The sequence below is a fragment of the Lissotriton vulgaris genome, chromosome 12 (genome assembly GCF_964263255.1).
Source record: "Lissotriton vulgaris chromosome 12, aLisVul1.2, whole genome shotgun sequence".
In the NCBI taxonomy this organism is placed as follows: domain Eukaryota; kingdom Metazoa; phylum Chordata; class Amphibia; order Caudata; family Salamandridae; genus Lissotriton; species Lissotriton vulgaris.
In genome coordinates this window covers 525,527,082-525,549,226 of record NC_141700.1, presented here as the reverse complement: position 1 = coordinate 525,549,226, position 22,145 = coordinate 525,527,082, and the positions used below count along the sequence as shown (strand labels likewise).

At 50.4% G+C, this 22,145-nt stretch overlaps 1 protein-coding gene across 11 annotated transcripts in view; it reads right to left on the bottom strand.

Annotated features, from left to right (window-relative positions):
* The window catches only part of CNOT1 (CCR4-NOT transcription complex subunit 1), a 1,684,613-nt gene that overhangs the window by 1,044,469 nt on the left and 617,999 nt on the right, over positions 1-22,145 (bottom strand). For all 11 annotated transcript variants that reach the window (XM_086945302.1, XM_086945307.1, XM_086945301.1 and 8 more), the window contains one exon: positions 8,224-8,352. In XM_086945302.1, the coding sequence (XP_086801428.1) occupies positions 8,224-8,352 (129 nt within the window). The remainder of the gene's footprint in view (positions 1-8,223; positions 8,353-22,145) is intronic.

Here is a 22,145-nt window from a genome sequence, read left to right as displayed (position 1 = left end):
GGAAAATAGACTGAGTCGCCATTGACCTCACACCCCTCAGAGCCAACCACAGGAAGCTCGCAGACCACACCTCCGCCTTGGAGACCTCTGTGTCGGATATAGAGCCTTGAGTCACTCAGACTGAGAAACAAGTGAGAGACCTCAACAGAGTCGAGTTCCTGGAGGACCGAGCGGAGGACACGGAAGGTCAGGCGAGGCGCAACATACGGATAGTGGGAGTGCCGGAGAAATGGGAGGGGAGATACCCCACGGTGACTGTGGAGAACTGGCTGCGTGCCCTGCTGCCGGAGGGGACACTGTCGCCCCACTTCGTGATAGAGCGAGCACACCGCGTCCCGACACTGCCTCTCCCGACAGGCTCGAGCCCCCGCCTGCTGCTGATCTGTATTTTGAACTTTAGGGATCGAGACTCAATACTGAGGGAAACACGTAAACTCCAGAACGTCCAAATTGATAACGCCCACGTCATGTTCTTACCGGACTACACGATTCAGGTACAGCGCCAGAGACACTTCTTCCTAGTGGTGAAACGACGCCTGCGCCAATTGGGACTCAAATACTCCCTTCTATTACCAGCTAAACTCAGAATGGCGGCACAGGACAAAACATTTATTTTCCAATCCAGAAGAGGTGGAGCCTTGGCGGGACAGCGGCACAGATAAAACACCGCCGAGGCACGCAGACGCCTTCCACCCGAGGTCTAACAGAGGTCCAAGACTGAGGCGTAGAAACAAATCACCACTGTCGCCTGAGAACCGCGCGCAGCCGGGCGCTGGCCCGGCGGAGGAAGAGATGCACCGGGAGCAACTCGATGCGCTTCGAGTGGTTGCGGAGATCAGCGGCTCACCAGCCGCGCGGTCGCCCCTGGAGACGGACCCCGGTGCCGTGCAAAGCGAGGATGAGGCAATATATGGGATATCGGACTCGCAGCAATCATCGGATCTTCCGGATATCACGCCCCAGACGATGGACCAGTTAGGCTGAAGAACCAGTCCGCCACCACCTCCCTCCGGTCTTCTCCTACCCGCCTCCTCCCCCGCTACTAGGTCGGACGCTGATCATTGAGAATGCAACACCTGACCACTAGAGACTGGCGGCCTACGGGCATGGGGACTCCGCGCGCGATTTGCATGCAGGGGGAGTCAGCTACCAACAGAGACACAGTGAGTACCACCCCCGACCATATAACAGAGGGCGGATGAGCTGGCGGCCAGCTGCAGTGACATTGATAAACGACGGGGCCCGTCTTGCTACCCCGCTTAGAGTGTCTGGTGCCGCCTGGACTCCAGTCCCCCGCGTGGGGGACTGACATACACCGGGGTTGAGGTGCCGCGGAATACTTACATCCCACTAGCACCTAACTGGCCCAACACACGGCTGTCTGTCATTGACAATTACCTCCCCGGGGGGGAAACTGTTCACTCACGTCTGCTGCCTGATGCTGAACTTCTTGATCTGCGAAGCGAAAAGTAACGCCCCTAGACTTGAATGTTGGTTATCTTACTTGAGTGTTTGGACAGCTGCACGTTTGACAGCCGCCCTTTTGGTATTCTATCCTGTATTTGTTCCCCAGGTTCCACTGATATAGATACGCTCATTACAGACATGCTGTACCTTTATTTCCTTAAAACAGGAGATTGTGTTTTTGTTTCAGAGGTGGGAGGCAGAGTGCTTTGGGAGCGGGGTTGGCGCACTCACTTAGCAGGTATAGGAGGAGACACTTAGACTACTTAAATGACTGGGGTCCAAGATATGCACGTGGAACATGCAAGGCATGCATACACCCTCTCGAAGGTATCAGATATACGCATACCTGAAAAGACACAAAGTCCAGATAGCGCTCCTGCAGGAGACCCACTTGAATGACACTGAGTGATAATACAGGGCAGATTAGACGTGCGCCCCATCGTGTTGGCATCAATATATGCTCCTAATGTAGACCAACAGAGGTTTCTCGCGGACCTATCTGTAGTCCTTTCCCCATGGCACGGTCTCCCTTGGATCTTGGATGGAGACTATAATTGCATATTAGACGCCACGCTAGACCGCTCATTCCCACCTCTCCCGGGGGCGCCCATAATAGGGGCCATGAAAGCATTCAATTCCTGGGCGACCCAATGGGAGCTACACTACGTTTGGTGTAGTCTACACCGGACACTGGCATATATTCCTTTTATTCGAGCGCACACGACCTACATGTGCGACTGGATAGGTTCATGCTCACGGCCGACTTGCTGCCCCAGGTGACGGATGCACATTACATGGGTCGCACTCATTCGGATCACAATCGACACATCCTAAGCTTTGCGTGGACACGCGCACATCCACCCATTCCCACCTGGAGATTGCAACCAGACCTACTGTTAGATGCCCCGTTTCGGGACTCCGTCTGGTCAGATAGGGCATCACTTCGTGGACAACGCAGGCACGGCATCCACCCCCCAGGTAGAGTGGGATGCATTCAAGGTAGTGATTCGGGGGCATGCCCAGGCACGCAGGTAAATCTTCGGAGGCAGTTGGAGAGAGACTTAAAAAAATGGAGACAGAACTATTGCGAAGGGAGCAAGCTGCAGCCGAGGGTGGGGAAGGTGACCCGCAATAGTTCAGGGAAGAAAATGAGCAATTACTAGAGAGGTTACGATGCCTGAACTATGCGGCTCATTCGGAACGCAAGCACAACAGGGGAGACAAGCCGGCCAAACTATTAACCTGGCTAATTAGCAGAGAAGATCGGACATGCCCAGTGACGGCAATGTAGACGGATGAGGGAGACATGCTTTATGCACAGCATGAAATCCATGACGCCTTTACCGCCCATTATAGCACGCTACATTGTTCCTACTTACAGGCCCCTATCCATGACATTGTAGATTACTTGGCGGCCATACGATTACAGACGTTGAGCGATGCACAACGTACAGAATTGGCGACGCCTGTCACGGCAGCTGAACTCAGAGAGGTCATAGCTGCACTCTCCAATGGCAAAATCCCCAGGCCCGGATGGTCTGCCAGCAGAGTTTTATAAGGCGTTCTCGGCTCTGCTCATCCCGGAATTGATCAACATGTACACAACGGCGATTAGACGACTCATCACTCCCACCCACTCTTAACGAAGCAACCTTGATCTCCCTCCCTAAGCCAGGCAGGGATGGAAAGAAGATGGTTATACCGGCCCCTTGCTCTCCTCAATACCGATTATAAAATGTTAGCGTCTACTCTGGCGCAGAGATTGGCCCCTCTTACACCGACTCTGGTACACACGGACCAAAATTGTTTTGTGCCCACACGCAGAACTTCTTATAACATTCGCCGATTATTTAGGGTACAGACATACGCCACGACCCATTGGCCGAGATCGGAGTGCTTGACCTAGAGAAGGCCTTCGACTCTGTGGAACGGCCTTATCTTAGGGAGGTGATGCTTAAGTTCGGGTTGGGAGAAGACTTTACAGATATGGTTAGTCTGTTATACCAAGCGCGGACGGTTCATGTACGCACCGGAGGTTTGTTGTCCGCAGCCGTAAGAGTTCGAAGGGGCACGCGGCAGGGTTGCTCACTGTCGCCATTGCTTTTCTCCCTAGCGATTGAACCACTGGCGGCACTACTGAGAAGCAGAGGTGACACATGGGGTATCCCATTAGCGGACGGGACCCATGCCATTTCATTGTACGCAGATGACTTGCTGCTCTATATAAATGATCTCACAGTTGCCGCAGGGACTCACAGACACGCTGCAAGACTTTGCAGCCCTTTAGGGACTTAAAGTCAACTGGAGCAAATCCAGTGTGTATCCCTTCAATCCAGACATGCAGGAATGTGAGGTACGACTCGGCGGGGAGCAGCTGACCTGGCACGCCACCACGTTCCGCTACCTCGGGATACACATTTACCGTACCCCGGAAGATATGCTGGAGGGAAACTTGTTCAGGGACATTTCTTCCCTAAGGGCTCAGATGGCCTTTTGGAGAACACTCCCCCTGAATGTACCAAGCCGGGTAACCCTAACAAAGTTGATCGTGTTACCCCGACTCCTATACTATTATTCCAATTTACCGGTATATGTACCCAACCGCATTTTCCGGGAGCTGGAAACTGACACGGGGGCTCATCTGGAGCATAGGACGGCCCAGATTGGCATTGCGAAAGCTCTATGCCCCTACCAAAGCGGGGGGCTTGGCGGTCCCCGACCATGAGCTTTATTACCTAGCCGCGCAGTTGCAATGGGTGGTCGGCTGGCTAGCCGGAAGAAGTCTGGAGGACACATCCTCCATTGGCCTGGCCTTGACACACACAAGCTCTTGCATTGTTTGACCCTCTGACCAGGGCCCCTCGCCCGGCACAGCTGCATTTAGCTGTCGGGTACCGATGTTATAAGCGATGCCTGTGGCTCACGCGAGCTGTAACGCCCTATGCACCCGCCCTTCCACTATTGGTAACCTCCAGCAATAGAGGGACCGTATCGGCACCATGGTGGAGCACTGGGTGCAGGCAGGGTTCAAAACGATTGCTGACCTATATACAGATGGCGTCCCACTTACGTTTGATGGGCTACGAGCGGATACAGGCATACCAACAGGACAGTTCTTGTTACACGCCTCCATAGTACGCACCTGTACGGCGATGTGGGGAGACATGACGGAAGAACAGCAGACTCACCTCCTAATACAATACTTGCACATCATGGGAGGTGGGACAATTGTGATATACTGGTTAACACAAGCACTGTTGACGCACACTGTTTGTATCCTTCAGTCATTGCGAGAGAAATGGACAACAGATGGAGGCAGGGACTGGTCAGACAAGGAATGGGAGAGGATCCTGGAGGGACCAAGCAACATCCCCAGTAACTCCCGGTTCAAGATCATTCAGCTCTACATTGTCAATAGAGCATATCTGTCGCCGGACAGAATAAACAAATACTTTGATATCGATACATCCGAATGCCCGCGTTGCTCTCTGGTAGGTGTGGATATACTCCACATGCTCTGGACCTGCCCCAGATTACACGGTTATTGGTTGGCATTGACGACACTACTGACCGAGGGGGCCGGAGCGGGACTACTAAACACGTGGGAGGCCTGTTTACTTGGGTTATTTAGGAGAACGAAGCACAACAATGTCCACTCAAGGTTCTGGGACCTAGGCCTCATCACCGCCAAGCGGCTAATCACCAAGCGTTGGAAACACACAGATCCACCACAACCCAGACATTGGTACACCTCTTTTCACAACTGGGCGGCGGCGGAGGAGGTGACCCTGCGTAGAGAGGAAACAGCAGGCCTGAGAGCCATACCTATAGCGCAGCTGTGGGGTGATATCCTGCAGACTTTCCGCCAGGCATACACCGACCAAGACAGCGCTTAAACACCACCCACCCCTGCTGGTCCCCCCATGATAGCAACGCCATAGAGGCGGAGGGCCGGAATGTATGATGCGACAAGGAGGAGCACTGGTGTGCTGCATACATGACACTACTGTTCACTGCCGTTCGCTGCCATCCTGAGCTGAAAGGTCCCCACCCCCCAGATGCACCTCCTAGCAGAGCCACCGCGCTCCGCTCCTGCCCCGGAGTGAGCCGCCCTCCCTGATTGCTAATTAGCAGCCCATGCGGGTGCATGATTCCGCCCACACCGTGACGCACAGACACAGCACTCACCCTCACACCCTACCAGGCCTGTCTCTATAGCGTATCCCCTTCGCCCTTTCCCTCCCTCCTTTCAGGTCCCGTTTCTTTCTCCCCTTTTGACTTACTTGTTCTCCAACATGACAGGGAGCCTCACCCCGAGTTTCCTCCTATGTCATACTTCCCCTTCCCGTTTGCCCAGTTCCTATTCCTGATCCTCCTCCCAAATTACCCCAGTTAGACGGTAAGCAAAGAATTGACATCAGAACACCATGGTTGCCCCGGCGGGCAAACATTAAGACAGACGCGAGATGTCACTAGCAGTGACTATTGACACACGAGACGGGGGTCACGGAGAAATCCCACATACTGGCTATACAGGACACATCTGTAAAAAAAAAAAAAAAATAAAACACATAGCGTGGCCTGGACGGCCCGAGACACCTGTCTATAGGAGTACCTATATAATGCCACACTCCTGCTATAGTTGGGAATGCAGCCACCGCTATGCATCATTACCGGACACATTAGCGCATCGCACGTAGAGGCATAACTAAACAATAATTGTTGTGAATCAGACAGGATGGAAACATCAGCCTCGTTATAACTGGCACAGCACTCAATAGAGATAATGAGCATGAGTTCATATTGAAAAAATGAGGAGTTGCTGTATTACACTTATGATTCCTTTCTTCCAACACTGATATCTAGGACATGAGACTATCACACTGTGTAATATTGATGTTGTATACAATTGTCATGGTACCTAGTATGATATAACCTCAGACTGTCTTATTTGAATGGTTGTAATATGTGATATTCTTATTCTATGTCCTCAATAAAACATATTCAAACAAAAAAATGAGTGCGGTTCAGGAATGTCAGGCACATTTTGTGGCTTTGTACAGACCCATATAGGCACATCTTTTGGGTTTGGAAAGCCCCATATACCCTCATGGTATGAACCAGGTTCTTCAGTGTCCTCCCCCTCCACCCAAATTGTATTCATCGTCATTCTGATGTGGGGAATGTGATGAGAATGTATAGGAGAGATTTGAGGTGATATGTGATGAGAAACAGGAGAAGGAAGGGGAGGTATGGGAGAGGAAGGGTGCATAGGAGATGTTGCACAGTCCTTCTTGGCAAGAACCACAGGTGTGGGTGGTGCATCTGCTGGTCACTTCTTGTGAGGTGTAGCACCTACTTGACCTGTCTTTGGGTCTATGCATATTTTCTTTTATCAAGGATCTGGTCGAAAAACTTCCTCCTCCTCTACAACCTTCTTGGGCGTCAATTTATTCGGTTGCAGGAGAAGTTGTCGTGTGTCTTTAGCCTTGGGAGGTGTTATAACGTCCTGTGGCATAGTTTTCTGTGCGAAGGTGTCGTTTTCGGCTTTGTAGGCATGTTCGAGGATTTGGGCACCTCGGAATCAGGCTTCGAGTTCTTCGGCGCTGAAGATGTAGAAGTGGACGGCTTCGGAGCCGGTGCGTCTTTCGGTTTCGGTTCTATTTTAGGCTTTGGTGCCGAAGGGTCTTTTGGCTTCGGCGTCAAAGCATCTTTATTTTTCGGTGCCGATGGAAGAGGCTTGCTGGCACTAGGGCTTAGTTGTTTTCTTCAGAGCCGGGCTGGAAGGCGGGGCTTTCGAAGCAGGTATTCGGTCCCGACTGGGCCCTTTGGGCGGAGTGCTGATCTTTGCCTTCAGTTTGGGCAGAATATGTGGTGCAGAGGGAGTAATACTCACGCCCTGACCCGATGGAATGGAGTCATCCGAGTCGTCTGCCTCTGATACGATCTGGAGATCAGGTGAGTCTTCGGGAATGAGGGGAACATCTTCGTCGAAGAGGTCTTCCGGTGCTGGAGCTGATCTCATTTTGTGTCGACGGGCCTTCCGGTTCCGGACAGTTTTCTTCGATCGCAAGGATGCACAAGCTGTGCAGATCAACTCGTCGTGTTTCGGAGATAGACAGGTTGCAGACCTCGTGGTGGTGGCTATGTGGAAACTTTGCTCGACATACCGGGCATCTTTTGAACGGAGTTCTTTCCATGTGGTGTAGGCCGCAAGACATCGGTAGGCCCAACAGCGCGCGTCGATGGCCGGAATGGAACTGATGGCATCGAAAGTATTGTAGTCGATGTCGAGGGTAGTTTTTAGAAGTTTGAGGAAGTTCGGCTCTTCGAAGTTGCTGAAAAGTGTTTTCCTAGCCAGAGCGGAGAAACTTTCATCCGAACCCAGTGGCGGAAAAAAACAATCTAAGGATGGAGCCAATGCCCATGCACAGTATTGTCCAAGGGAGGAGTCACCTATCTCGTGACTACAAAGACTTCTTCCAAGAAGACAACAACCTGCAATCATCCGAGCCCAACACCAGGTGGTGATCTAATGCATAGTGAACAATCTGCAGCTCATATGCCTCGAACATAGTAGTTATGATAACTCTGGAACAACCACTAGGAAAATGTTAATCTATAAGATTTATCTTGCAAACACCAGAGAAAAGTGAAAGTTCAATCTATTTAGTACTCTAAACGTTCTACATCAAAAAGCCTCTTGCACAAAAACATCAAGAACAGAGAAAGTCATCTTAAAAGGTTTAATCTTACTCTGCTGGAAAGTAGGTTGATTAATTCCGGACGTGCTCAGTTTCCTCTGTCCAAAAGGATCACTGTTCACTGCAGGAAGTCCAAGGCTACCTGTGCCCATTCCACCAAGACTTCCAGTTCCAAGGCCACCTACAGAAAAAATGCTTAATATAAAGAAACCTTTTGTACTTGTTTCAAAATTTCAATTTATGAAGCCAGCAATATTATAACAAGCCTATCACACCTAGAGAATTTCATAAATTAAAAATATAACCTTACAGAATAAAAATAATGGCTGTTGGAAGGTGCACTTGTTGAAAAGGTTACCCCCAGATATCTGATGCAACTTTATTAAAGTGTACTGGGTCCCAGCTAACCAGGTCCCCAGTACTCCATCCCAAACTGTACCACTGCTTCCACAAATGGAACCACTTTAGCTCACAGAAGTCCCTAGCAAAAGGTACCCTTGGTACCAAGGGCCTTGTGACTAAAAAGGATCCCTACGGGCTGCAGTACGAAGTCTGCTACCCTAAAGGATCACTCACCAAGCACCTGAACTGCCACTGCAGGCTGTGTGTTTGGGGCAGGGTAAAATTGAAGTGTCAACATGGCACACATCCATGTGTGCAATGTCTAAACTGCAGGAGGCCTAGCAAAGTCAACCCTACAGAAGGCATTATGAATGAATGAATGAGCAATTTGTATAGCGCAAACTAAGCCCAAGGGCGTCAAGGCGCTGTGTACGACCCGCCCACAGACAACTTCGGAAATCGTACTTAGACCCTGCTCTTGGGAAACAACCAGGTCTTAAGGGACTTGCGAAAAACAATGTTCTTGTTACCCAGAGAGGAAAACAGGGAGAGAGTTCCACGCCTTGGCAGCAGTCAGCGAGAAAGCTCCACCCCCCCCCCCCCCACCTCAATCTTTTAAACCTCGCAACCACGAGGAGTTTACGGTTTTCTGACTTAAGGTTCCTTGAGAGCGTATACCTTTTAATATTGGCTATTAGGCCAGATGGGCCCGACCATAGTATGCGTTGTGGGTAAGGCAAAGGGTCCTAAACAGAACTCTACGGTCCACCGGGAGCCAATGCAGCAGACAGAGAAGATGAGACCGAATGATGCTTAGGGAGATTCAAAACCAGCCTTGTGGCGGCGTTTTGAACCAGCTGCAGGCGGTGAATCTGACCCTTGTTGATGCCCAAATAAAGGGCATTACAATCGTCTAGTCTGGCCAGGATTAAGGACAACCACCTTTATTCGGGGTTTAAAAGAAAAACTGGGATATTTTTCTTATAATACGTATAAGCCTGAAGCAGGTGGACACAGTCCTTGAGACCTGCAGAGTCATGGAGAGGGAATTATCAATAAGGACTCCAAGGTTTTTCACACGGGGAACAGGAGTGGGACAGGTACCCAGGTAGTCTGAACACCACTCACCCGACCAGACATCCAGGCCTTCCCCCAAAGATCAGGACTTCCGTCTTTTCACCATTTAATTTAAGACAGTTATGAACCATCCAAGATGAGACTGCTATCATACAGTCATTAAATTTTTGCGGAGTTCCTTTCCTTTTGCGTAATGGATACCATGATCTGGGTGTCGTCCGCATAGGATAACACCTCAAGCCCAAAGGCTTTCACCACCCTTGCCAGCTGAGCCTTTATTCTGTCACCCTCAGACTCCTCTGCTCACCACCCACTGTAGGAAGCTGGCTCTGTATATACTATACCAAAGTAAGCTACAGCGTGCAGAGAGTCCAGTGAATTCCCTAGGTAGGCAGAGGCTGAAGTAGATAATACCGTTCTCTCTATTTGTGGTGGTGTGGGCCAGCAGTAACACTTTCAGATGGTAGTTTTAAGCATTTATTGTACACACTCAAAGACTAAACTCAGACCAATTTGTTTGTATAAAATTATTTAGTTATATTTTATTTTCTAGAACCAAGCCAGGCCTAGAACAGGCAAGTATAATACTTTGCAAGGTTTATGGAGTGAAATACAAGTGGAATGCAGTTTGAATGCAGCTGGTTGATTTACAGTCAGTCAAAATTATGTTTGTTACTTTGTAGATTACGGAGTAAGTTACTTTTCAAATTACATTTCAAGTTACTTTTGCTACTCAGTGCGATATGCCTAGAGATCGCACTGGAACACTTCCGACACAAAAGGTAAGTAATTCAGTTATTATACATTTACAGTTTAAGGTTTCATACGAACACCACACAATATTTTTCGCAGAAAAGCAGTCAATGCAGTCCTATGTGAGGAAGGATTATGTTACTTACCCTGTAAGCATCTGTTCTTGGCATGTAGGGCTGTAGATTCACATGCTATGCATACTCCTGCCATCTAGTGTTGGGTCCAGATGCTTGCACGCGGCGACTTTCGGTGACAGTTCACATGGGCATCAACTCCATTGTCAGATTGTTTTCCCACAAGAGGGTGAGAATGGAGTAAGTGTAGTATAGAGATGTCCATGTAAATATAATGTGAATAATAAGAACTTCAACAACCATAGGTGTCCAGGGAGGAGGGAGGGCACATGTGAATCCACAGCTCTACATGCCATGAACAGATGCTTACAGGGTAACACAATCCATTCAAGGCATGTGTGCCGTAGATACACATACTTTCCACAGACTGTATAGCAGTACCCTCCAAAAGCGGAGGCTAACCAGTAGATGTTGCAATTGTTTGAAAGTGTGTTTATAGCACTGCCTGTACTACAATAGCCTGTCGACATGCTAACACATCCACACAATTATGTTTTGTAAATGTGTGTGGTGTAGACCATATATCTGCCTTTCATGTGTCACCGATGGGAATGTTGCTGAAAAGGCCATAGATGCTCCTATTTTGTGAATAGAATGTGCTCTAGGAGGAATAGTTAAATAGCTATTGTCTTTAATATAGCAAGTTTGAATACATTGGACACCATCTCGAAATACCAAATTTTGAGATAGGTTTTCCTTTATGAGGGGAAGCAAAAGCAACAAAAGGTTGTGTTGTGAAAATCTTTTGCCCTATCAATGTAGTGTATAAATGCTAAATTTGAAAGAATTAGGAAGGAGCCAACTAATAATACATGCACAAGACAAAATGTATTTAACAAAAATTCACGATGATTCTTATTCCATAGAGACGTCTTCTAAGTTTTTCATTGATTACTTTTATTTTTTTAGACAGATTTTCATAATTCACAGTACAATTTCTACAGCCGACGCGTTTCGTCCCGTGTTGGGACGTCCTCAGGGCTGCGAGAAAACAGACAATAATCAAAACATTGGTCTTATTGATAAAAAGAAAACATGTATACACCATTCTTAACCTGACCATAATGATAAATAATATGTGTCCTCTTCAGCTTTGCGCAACGTGAGCACATTTCCTGTTATCATATTTAACTATTGTCTCCACATTGTCAATTGTCCATCGCGACCTGCCTAGTGGAGAATCTAGAAATCTCGAAAACAATTTAAACACAAATTGATCATATTCATCAACATCAGCGTCATTATACTGCCAGCTAACATGTTTAAGCAAGCTGAACATAGCTGTATTGCTCACCTTTCAGAATGCAAATGCTACTTACCAGTATGCATCTGTTCTTGGCATGTAGGGCTGCTGACATTCATATCTGTGCATAGATCGCCGCCTAGTGTTGGTCTGGATGATTGCACATTGTTGTCCTGGAAGAGTCTTCGAAGTATCACGAGATAGGTGGCTCCTCCCCTGGACTACAGTGCGCATGGGCATCGCCTCCATCCCCAGATTGTTTTTAGCCATTGGCAGAGATGGAGTGAAGTATGTGAGTGATGCCCATGCTATGAGCATATGTATATATATATATGAATACTGCAGCTGCTACAGGCGCCGGGGAGGAGGGTGGGCGATATGAATGTCAGCAGCCCTACATGCCAAGAACAGATGCATACTGGTAAGTTTGCAGTTCGAGGCATGTGGGCTGCTGAATTCATATCTGTGCATAGAATACATAGCAGTCCTCCCATTATTGGCGTCCGCCCGTGCCAGCTGCAGCAGTCTGAAAAAGTGTTTTGAGAACAGCCTGACCAACAGCTGCCTGCTGTTTGGAGTTTGGAGTGCACGTCTACACAGTAATGTTTAGTGAAAGTATGTGTGGTAGACCATGTGGCTGCTCTACAAATATCTTCTAAGGGAATGTTACCTAGGAAAGCCATAGAGGCCCCCAACTTTCTGGTGGAGTGGGCTCTCGGTGGAATTGTGAGAGTGCGTTTAGCCTTAGCGTAACAGATCTGAATGCATTTCACGATCCACCTAGCGATCCCAGCTTTGGAGATAGCGTTTCCCTTGTGGTGCGAGGCAAAAGCAACGAAAAGTTGCTTGGTCTTACGAAAATGTTTTGTCCTGTCAACGTAGTACATCAAGGCTCTTTTAACGTCAAGGGTGTGGAGCATCCGCTCCGCCAGCGACTCTGGGTTTTGAAAAAACACTGGCAACTCAATTGTCTGGTTCATGTGGAATTGAGATACAACCTTGAGTAATAATTTAGGGTTAGTGCGGAGTACCACCCTGTTAGCGTGTACTTGGAAGAAAGGTTCCTGGATGGTGAGCGCCTGCAACTCGCTAACCCTCCGTAGCGATGTAATTGCTACTAAGAAAGCAGCCTTCCAAGTCAGAAACTGAAGCTCACTAGAGTGCAGTGGCTCAAAGGGAGGACCCATCAGCCTTGTAAGAACCACATTGAGGTTCCATTCCGGAGCTGGTGGAGTCCGTGGTGGAATGACTCTTTTGAGTCCTTCCAGAAAAGCCTTGATAGCAGGGACCTTAAAAAGTGATAAGTGTTGCCTATTCTGGAGGTATGCTGCCATTGCAGACAAGTGAATGCGGATGGAAGAGTACGCCAAATTGCATTGGTACAGGTGGAACAGGTAACAAATGATGTTCTGAATGGAAGCATCCAGCGGGTCAATATTGTGGTTTACACAGTAAATGACAAACCTCTTCCATTTAGCTGCATAACAAGCTCTAGTAGTGGGCTTCCTTGCCTCCCGAATGATGTCCATGCAATCGGGGGGAAGGTTGAGGTAGCCAAACTCTAGGACTTCAGGAGCCAGATCGCCAGGTTGAGCGGTTGCGGATCTGGGTGCTGAATGTCGCCATGGCTCTGCGTCGGAAGGCTGGGCGTGAGATGAAGCCTTTGATGCGGTACCACGGAGAGTTCCAGAAACGTGGTGTACCATGGTTGGCGAGCCCACGTGGGAGCAACCAGGATGAGAGTCATCGAGTGCTGCCTGAGTTTGCGTGCCACCAGCGGTATCAGAGGTGCTGGGGGAAAAGCGTACGCAAATCTGCCTGACCAGTTCATCCACATCGCATTGCCCTGCGATTGCGGGTGTGGGAACCTGGCGGCGAAGCTTTGGCATTTTGCGTTCTCCTTTGTGGCGAACAGGTCTATCTCTGGATGACCCCACCTTTGGAAGTACGGTTGGAGTACTGATGGATGTATCTCCCACTCGTGCATCTGGTGGCTGTGCCTGCTGAGCAGGTCCGCCATCTGGTTGTCCTTGCCCGGGAGATGCTCTGCCATGAGGAAGATGTTCCTCTGAATGGCCCACTTCCACATGCTCTGAGCCAGATGAGACAGCTGCGGAGAGTGTGTGCCCCCCTGCTTCTGGATGTAGTACATGGCCGTCATGTCCGTCCGGATCAACACAACCTTGTTGCACAGATGTACTTTGAAGGCTTTCAAGGCCATGAAGATTGCCATCAGTTCCAAAACGTTGATGTGCATCTTCCTTTGCTGTAGTGTCCATAGTCCCTGCACTGTGTAGTGGAGTACATGCGCTCCCCATCCCTGGAGAGAAGCGTCTGTTGTCAGGATAATCTGTGGCACAGGCTCCTGGAACGGTCGGCCCTTGCAAAGGTTTTGTGGATTCCACCAATGCAGAGAGTTGTATGCCCGACCGCTCACCAACACTAGGTCTGTCAGTTGCCCATGAGCCTGAGTCCACTGACGTGCTAGGCACTCCTGAAGCGGACGCATATGTAGTCTCGCGTGTGGGACGATGGAGATGCAGGAGGCCATCATGCCTATCAACTGCATGAACACTTTCGCTGGAAGCGAGTGCTGAGGTCTGAATCGTTGGATCAGCGTTTGGATACTGGCGATTCTCACTGAATTTGGCTGCGCAGTGGCTGCCAGAGTGTCTATTGTCGCGCCCAGATACTGCCGTACATGGGCGGGCTGGAGATGGGATTTTGGATAGTTCAGCGAGAATCCTAGATCGTGCAGGAGGTGAATTGTGCGGGACACGTGGTCCGCGCACTGCTGTTCTGTCTTTGCCTGAATTAGCCAGTCGTCCAGATAGGGATAGACGTGGACGTTCTGGCGTCGTAGATGCGCTGCCACAGTCGCCAGGCACTTTGTAAAGACCCTTGGCGCTGTGGTGACCCCGAAAGGCAGAACCCTTAACTGGTAGTGCTGGTCTTGAATCATGAATCTGAGGTACTTCCTGTGGGAAGGATGCAGGGGGATATGAAAGTACGCATCCTTCAGATCTAGCGTAGCCAGGAAGTCCCCTTGTTGAAGCAGGGGGAGAACCTGCTGCAACGTGAGCATATGGAAGTGCTCCTATAGAATGTACCAGTTGAGGGGCCTGAGGTCCAGGATGGGCCTTAGGGATCCGTCCTTTTTGGGGATTAGAAAGTACAGAGTAAACCCCTGTTCCCCTTTCCTGCAGTGGGACGAGCTCTATTGCCCCTTTTTGCAGCATGACTTGAACCTCCTGCTGCAACAAGTGCAAGTGCTCGCCGGACATAGGACGGCTTCTTGGGGGTATGTTTGGTGGAGTGGAAGTAAGTTCCAGACAGTAACCGTACTGGATAAGAGACTTGACCCACCTGTCCGTGGTGATGGATTTCCACGCGGGCAGGAACTGCTGGAGTCTCCCCCCCGACTGGTGTTGTGTGGTCGGGGGGCAGTGACAAGGCGTCACTGTTTGTTGGCGGTGGAGGACCTGGAGCTGTCGTTTCCACGTCCCCTGCCTTTAACGTGGTTGCCCCTGTAACCACCTCTACCCTTGTTGGTGTATGAGGTCTGGGTGTTGGTCTTGTAATACTGTGTGGACTGTGATGCCTGACCCCTTGAGGTGCCTCTGTTATTGGAGCGGCGAAAGGAACCACCCCGAAACTGCGGAGACTGGAGGGCCCCCATAGACTTGGCGGTATCCGTGTCTTTCTTCATTTTTTCAAGTGTTGCATCCACCTCGGGGCCAAACAGGTGGTCAGGATTAACTGTTTGGTTCAGGATGGTTGTCTGTATATCTGGTTTGAATCCTGATATTCTAAGCCATGCATGTCTCCTCAGCAACACGCTAGTGTTGATTGCCCTGGAGGCGGTATCAGCCACGTCCAGCGCACATTTGATGGAAGCGTTGGTGATCAGCTTCCCCTCCTGAATCAACATCTCCCCTGCCTCCTTGTACTGATCAGGCAAGTGCTGCAGAAGTGTTTCTAGGGTGTCATAATGCGCCCTATCGTAGCGTGCAAGTAGGGCCTGCGTGTTTGAAATGTGCCAAATATTAGCTGCCTGCACAGCAATCCTTTTCCCTGAGGCTTCAAATATTTTCGACTCTTTGTCTGGGGGAGGAGCGTCACCCGTGGTCTGCGAGTTTGCCCGCTTACGTGCGTTGGATACCACCAAAGAATCCAGTGGCAAGTGCCCCTTGATGTAAGTTGGATCCGAGGGCGCTGCCTTGTATTTTTTATCAATACGAGGATTGATGACTCGCGCCCGAGCGGGCTCCTTGAAAACCTCTGGCGCATGTTTCAGCACTCCCTTTAGCATAGGCAATGTCTTGACTGACTTCTCAGCCACTGAGAAAGTGTCAAACAAAAAGTCGACATCCACAGGATCTGAATGAAGGTCAACATTATGATTAGCTGCAGCCATCTCAATCAGAGCGTTGAAGGCTGCAGAGTCCTCCGTTGGAGAAGTCTTTGCTGCAAAAAGCTGCGGTTCATGACCCGACTGAGGGTCCTCAGGGTCGCCTCCGGCAGACCAAGGTTCATGCACCTCCTCTGGATCCGAGTATGCTGGATAGTTGTACTCGTCCTCTTCATCTCCGACACCTTCCCCAGCGTTTGAATGAGTCGGTGAAAGTTCTAAATTATGTGGAGATGCAGGCTCTATAGGGGCAGAAGTACCCGCAGAGTCCTTCTTGTTTTTGAGTGGAATACGTTAAGGCTCCAACACCGGCTCCGTGGTGATCTTCCGTTTGAGGAGAGAGAGCTTCCCGGTGTTGGCGTCGATGATAACCTCTCGACGTTCCTCATCTGCGAGTGGCTGGAGCCGAGGCTTCGGCACCACCAAGGACGCCTTGGGCGTTGACACCACCTTCAAAGGCACCCCGGCCCCATGCTTCGGAGCGAAAGCCTTCGGCGTCGTCTTCGGCGGCAGCGTGTAGCGGATAGGCGTCTGCGCCATTGCCGGCTTCGGTGTAGGCTTCGGCACCACATCCTTCGGTTCGGGAGCCTCAGCGTTCTTCCGAATCCTTTGCAGGGACTCGATGACCTTTTTGGCCAAGGCCGGAGAGGGCTGGACCTGCTCGAGCGATTTCCCCGAGTCCCGAGTCGGGTCAGCGAAAGGCACAGTCTTCGGAGCCGACACATCACCATCCTTGGCCTTCACGGCCGGAGTCGGCGCAGCCAGAGCTTCGGCGTCGCCCTGACACTTCTTCGGAGCCTTCTTCGGGTCATCGACGTCAACCACCTTCGGCGCCGACGCGGCCGCGTCGGTCGTCTTCGCCTTCGGCTTCGACACCGGGGTCTTCGGGTCAGCCATCCTGGCGTGGCTCTTGCTGTCGGCCATTTTGAATTTCTTTGACTTCGAGGCCTCCGGAGCCTTCTGTCCCACCAGAGCGACTTTCACTTTCGGTTTCGAAACCGTTGGTGTGGACCCCGATGGCTTCACTTTCGTTTTCTTTAACGGGAGTGGCACATCAGAAACGTCCGTGGCCGGGCCCGAAGGCGAGGCCGTGGGACAATTAACAAGGTCTTGGGTAAGGCCCGAAGGCGATCCCTCGACCTGGGCCGTATAATGGGGGTTGACCCCCGAGTCAGTCTGAGGATGCTCCTCCTCTGAGCTATCCTCCACGGTGGTAATGGCCCCATCGTCGTCCCCTACCTCACCGACGACTTCATCAAACTCCTCATCTCCCGCGTCGTAGTTTTCTTCCTCCGACGCCGGGCTAGAGTCCGAAACTTGAAAGACATTGTCAGCTCCAACGTCTTCTTCGAAGATGTTGTCTGGCGGGGGCGCCGATAACTGGGCCTGGAGCCTAGCGGCCCGACGAAGCTTGAGAGTCTTCTTACACCGGAACTTTGAACAGGCCATACACCTGGTCTCATCATGGTCCGGCGACAGACATTTGTTGCACACTGGGTGCACGTCGAGGTGTGAATACTTGGAGGTGCACACCGGGCACCTCTTGAACGGGGTTCGTTCCATGTCTGGAGCGTCGTGTAGGCCCGTCCGCGCCGACAGCACGCGGAAGGGCAGCAGGAGTTCGGAGCTGAAGAATAGTCAAACCCGAACTAAAAACGATACCGACGCCAAGACTAAAGACCTTTTGGTCTCAAGATAGGAAAGTTAAACTATTATCGATTCCGACAGAGGGAACCGAAACACATCCGAACCCAATGGCGGAAAAAAACAATCTGGGGATGGAGGCGATGCCCATGCGCACTGTAGTCCAGGGGAGGAGCCACCTATCTCGTGATACTTCGAAGACTCTTCCAGGACAACAATGTGCAATCATCCGGACCCAACACTAGGCGGCGATCTATGCACAGATATGAATTCAGCAGCCCACATGCCTCGAACTTCTATTTCCCCACAGTGTGTTGTCTGACCACTAAATGTTACTTCTTTATAGTCAGTATACAGAAGGCGACCCAAAATCTCTAATGATGTATAATCTGCAAAAGTGCTATGGGGGAGAAAAGACACCTCTATTACCTGACCGTGCCCATCTCGAACATGAAATGAATCTCTTAAAATGCAAATATCCTGTGAGATATTTACCAGGGGTCTGACAGTGTGGGTGAATATCTAATGGACCCCTCCCGCAATTTACCTGCTGCTCAAGATTTTGTATTGCTCCTTAATAGTTGTCAGCAATCCCAGCATCCAATATAGGATCTTGTCATGTAAATCTGATGAAATCCAAGATAAAACAAACAAACCACCTAATTGTACCAAGTTTACCTTAATGCTCAAAATATGTCCTGCAATTATCCTGTATGACTTACTTTATAATTTGTCCTGTACTCCAACTAGATCAGTCCCCACGAATTCCTATGTTCACAGACCATTAGATAATATGTCTCTTGAAGTGTTATCCTAAAAACACCAATATAGAAGCCTACTTTCAATTACGAGAGTAAAAAGGAAAAGCTATTCCTTCCCCCACCCAAGTCTCAAGTTGACCTCGAAAAAAGTACACCAAAAACTTCTCACCTTGAGGCTATTTTAAAAAGAGCATCCTTCTCTCAGTATTTCGTTTTCCAATATTCAAACATCTAGACTGTTTCTGAAATTATCTAAACGTAGAGAAAGAAAGGTATATATCGCTCTATTATCTCTGTGTGCCATGTTAACCAATCTCCACTAGCGCTCAACCCGCTGATTCCATTCTCACCTTTTTCATTATTCAATAGCCGCCTTCCTAGACATCCTGTCGTCAGCCTTGTTCCGTTGACAATGTTAGCTCGAAAGTGCTGTGCTTAAATACTATTGAAATCACAGAACAAATACCTAATTAGTAAGTAGATTAAATACAAATGGCCGGCACCTGTGTTTTTATTCTGGTGTTTCCATCCTGGTCCACTTGTCCTCACATAGCTCACTGGTTATGAACGTATCCGCCCCAGACGCCGCAGCTTCAACCTGACCGAGATTTGGGATAAAGGCTGAAACATCGGAATCAGAGCCTGAATATCCTGAACACGCTGTTCGGGAGGATAAACCCGAAACTGCGCAGAGTCCAGAACCGCTCCGATGAAGAGGAGCTTCTGAGAGGGGCACATGTGTGACTTCGGCACATTGATGGAGAGCCCCAGCTGGTGCAAGAGGTCCGCCGTCGTCTGGAGGTGGCTGACGACTGTCTGGGGCGAGCCCGCCTTCAACAACCAGTCGTCAAGGTAGGGGAAGACTGAAACCCCTAACCTGCGCAGATGAGCTGCGACCACCGCCATCACTTTCGTGAACACCCGTGGGGCGCTGGTAAGGCCGAAGGGGAGCACGGTAAACTGAAAGCGCTCGTGGCCTACCATGAACCGCAGGTAACGCCGGTGGGCCGACAGGACGGGGATGTGGAAATAGGCGTCCTGCAAGTCCAACGCTACCATCCAGTCTCCTGGGTCCAGGGCAACTAAGACCTGAGCCAGAGTCCGCATTTTCAACTTCTCCTTCCGGAGGAAGCCGTTGACGTTCCTTAGGTCCAAGATAGGGCGTAGGCCCCCTTTGCCCTTCTTGGGTACCAGAAAGTAGTGGGAGTAGCAAGCACGTCCTACTTCTGGTCCAGGAACGCGCTCGATGGCCCCCTTGGCCAAGAGGGCCAAAACTTCCTCCTGCATGAGCCGCAAGTGATCCCCCGATACGCAGTGGTATTGTGGTGGCATGGCTTGAGGGGATGTCTCGAAGGGGAGGGAGTAGCCCCTACGGACGATCTGCAGCACCCACCTGTCCGAAGTGACAGTGCGCCAGTGCGAGTGGTGATGGCGAACCCTGCCTCCCACTGGCGTCACATGGGCACGGACTAGGAGGGTTTAGAGGCGGATGCTGCGGGGGAAGGTGTGGACTGGCCTCGTTGTTGTCCCCGAACGCCTCCACGGCGATTTCCACGGCCGCCACCGCGCTGGATGTTAGTCTGCGGCGTGTGGCTGGCAGCACGTGTGGGGGCGCCCCTTCATTGGCCGCGAAAGGCACCTGTTTGCTGGCACGGGGCCGAGAGGCCCAATGACTTGGCCGTAGCCCTGGAGTCCGTAAAGCGCTCAAGCGCATGTTCTGCCTTGTCGCCCAAAAAGGCGATGGCCATCGAACGGCATGTCCATTAAGGTGTTCGGACATCTGCCGAAAAGTTGGCGGACCTCAGCCAAGCGTGGCGTCTGACCGCCACCGCGTAGCCATCGCTCTGCCTAGCGAGTCGGTGGTATCCAGCCCACACCGTATAGAATATTGGGCTGCGTCTCGGTCCTCCACAAGGGCTTGGCCGAGTTTGGCCCATACCTCCAACGGGCACTCTGGCAGCACTTCCGCCACCGTCTCCCACAGAGAGTGGGTGTAGCGGCCCAAGAGGCAGGCGGTGTTGGAAGACCGCAGTCCCAAACTAAGGGAGGAGAATATTTTCTTTCCATAATTCTCATACCTCTTGGATTCCCTGTCCGGCGAGGCCGACGGGAATGCGGTCTGGGAATTTGAGGCCTGTATGATTAGACTCTCGGGGTGGGGTGGGCGGACAGGAAACACAGGTCGCCCAGGGCCATGCACTGGCGTCTAGCCACGTTCCTATCTACGGGCGAACCCGTAGCGGGCCTGGGCCAAGTGCCCAAAAGAACGTCCGTCAAGGCCTCATTAAAGGGCAGCAGAGGCTCAGCCGAGCTTGACTGCGGTTTAAGGACCTCAGTGAGGAGGTTAGTCCTCACGGCCGCGACAGGGAGCTCAAGGCCCAGGGCCTTGGCAGCCCTCGTCAACACCACACTATACAGACCACCCAGGATATAGCGGCATGGATTAGCAAATTTAGCAGCAATAAAATGGAAATTTAGCAGCACAAATATAGAAATTTAGCTGCAATTTTGCTGCATTAAATTTGGCCATTTTTCCTACAACAAACACAGATCTCTTAGTTTTTTTAGTTCTTTAACAACATGAAGCTATGTATATTTGGTTTATTTACAATGTAGACTTTGTTTCCCTCGAAAAGCAAGAGACTGCCAGTCAGCAGCCCAGGGCAGCAAAACAGCGGTACAAGCGTCCCGGGTTGCATTGGGGGTGGGGGGGGGGGGGTTTGGCGGGGCTAGGACCGTCCTCCCACCAGGAGCTACCAGCATCCTTCACGGCATCATTCACAGGAGGACAGCAGAAACTGGTCCGGCTTATGACGTTGGAAGGTTTGCCCAGCGATAGAATGGCACAGAGTTTCTTCAGGAGGAGATGCTGGAGTTTGGAGGTTCATCACTCAACAATCATTTGCGCCCTCAGCTCTTCCTCAAATCCAGCGACGGTGCACTACAGCAACTCACTCTATACTGGAATTCACACTCAAACCAAACACTTAAGTTCAGCTGGACTACTCCACATACACAGAACCAGATCCTGCAGTCGTACCTTCTCCTAACTCGCTCCTAAAGCCTGGAACAACCTGCTCTGCACATCAGAGCCGCCGCCTCAGAATTCTGCAAGAAACTGAAGATCTGGCTCTTCACCTAGCACCGACCCTGCTTCAGCCCACACAGCTACTCCTTCAGCTTCAGGGTACCCTCCGGGAGAGTTGTGCACTATACAAATACACATAACGTAACAGATGCTGCATTTAAAATGAAGTTGTAAAGAGAAATTCGTTTTTTGGTGCAAATCTGGCTCGTTTTGGAACACGTAGGGCCTCAAGAATGCTGTGTTATAGAGTGGGAGCTGTGACAGTCAGCTGGCACCGTGATTGCTTCTTCCAATCTCCAAAATAGGGTGCCACCAATGACCAAAGAATGTTAAATTGGAGAGAATCACAAGATATATAATAAAAAAGCAGATTTCGCGATTTTTATTGCAAATCGCGAAATCGCGATATCATGGAGGGTCTGATTGGCGCCTTATCAGATTTATCATGGAGGGTCTGATTGGCGCCTTAGCAGATTATTCATTTGCTTATTAACCAGTTGTGCACATTTACATTTCTTTCA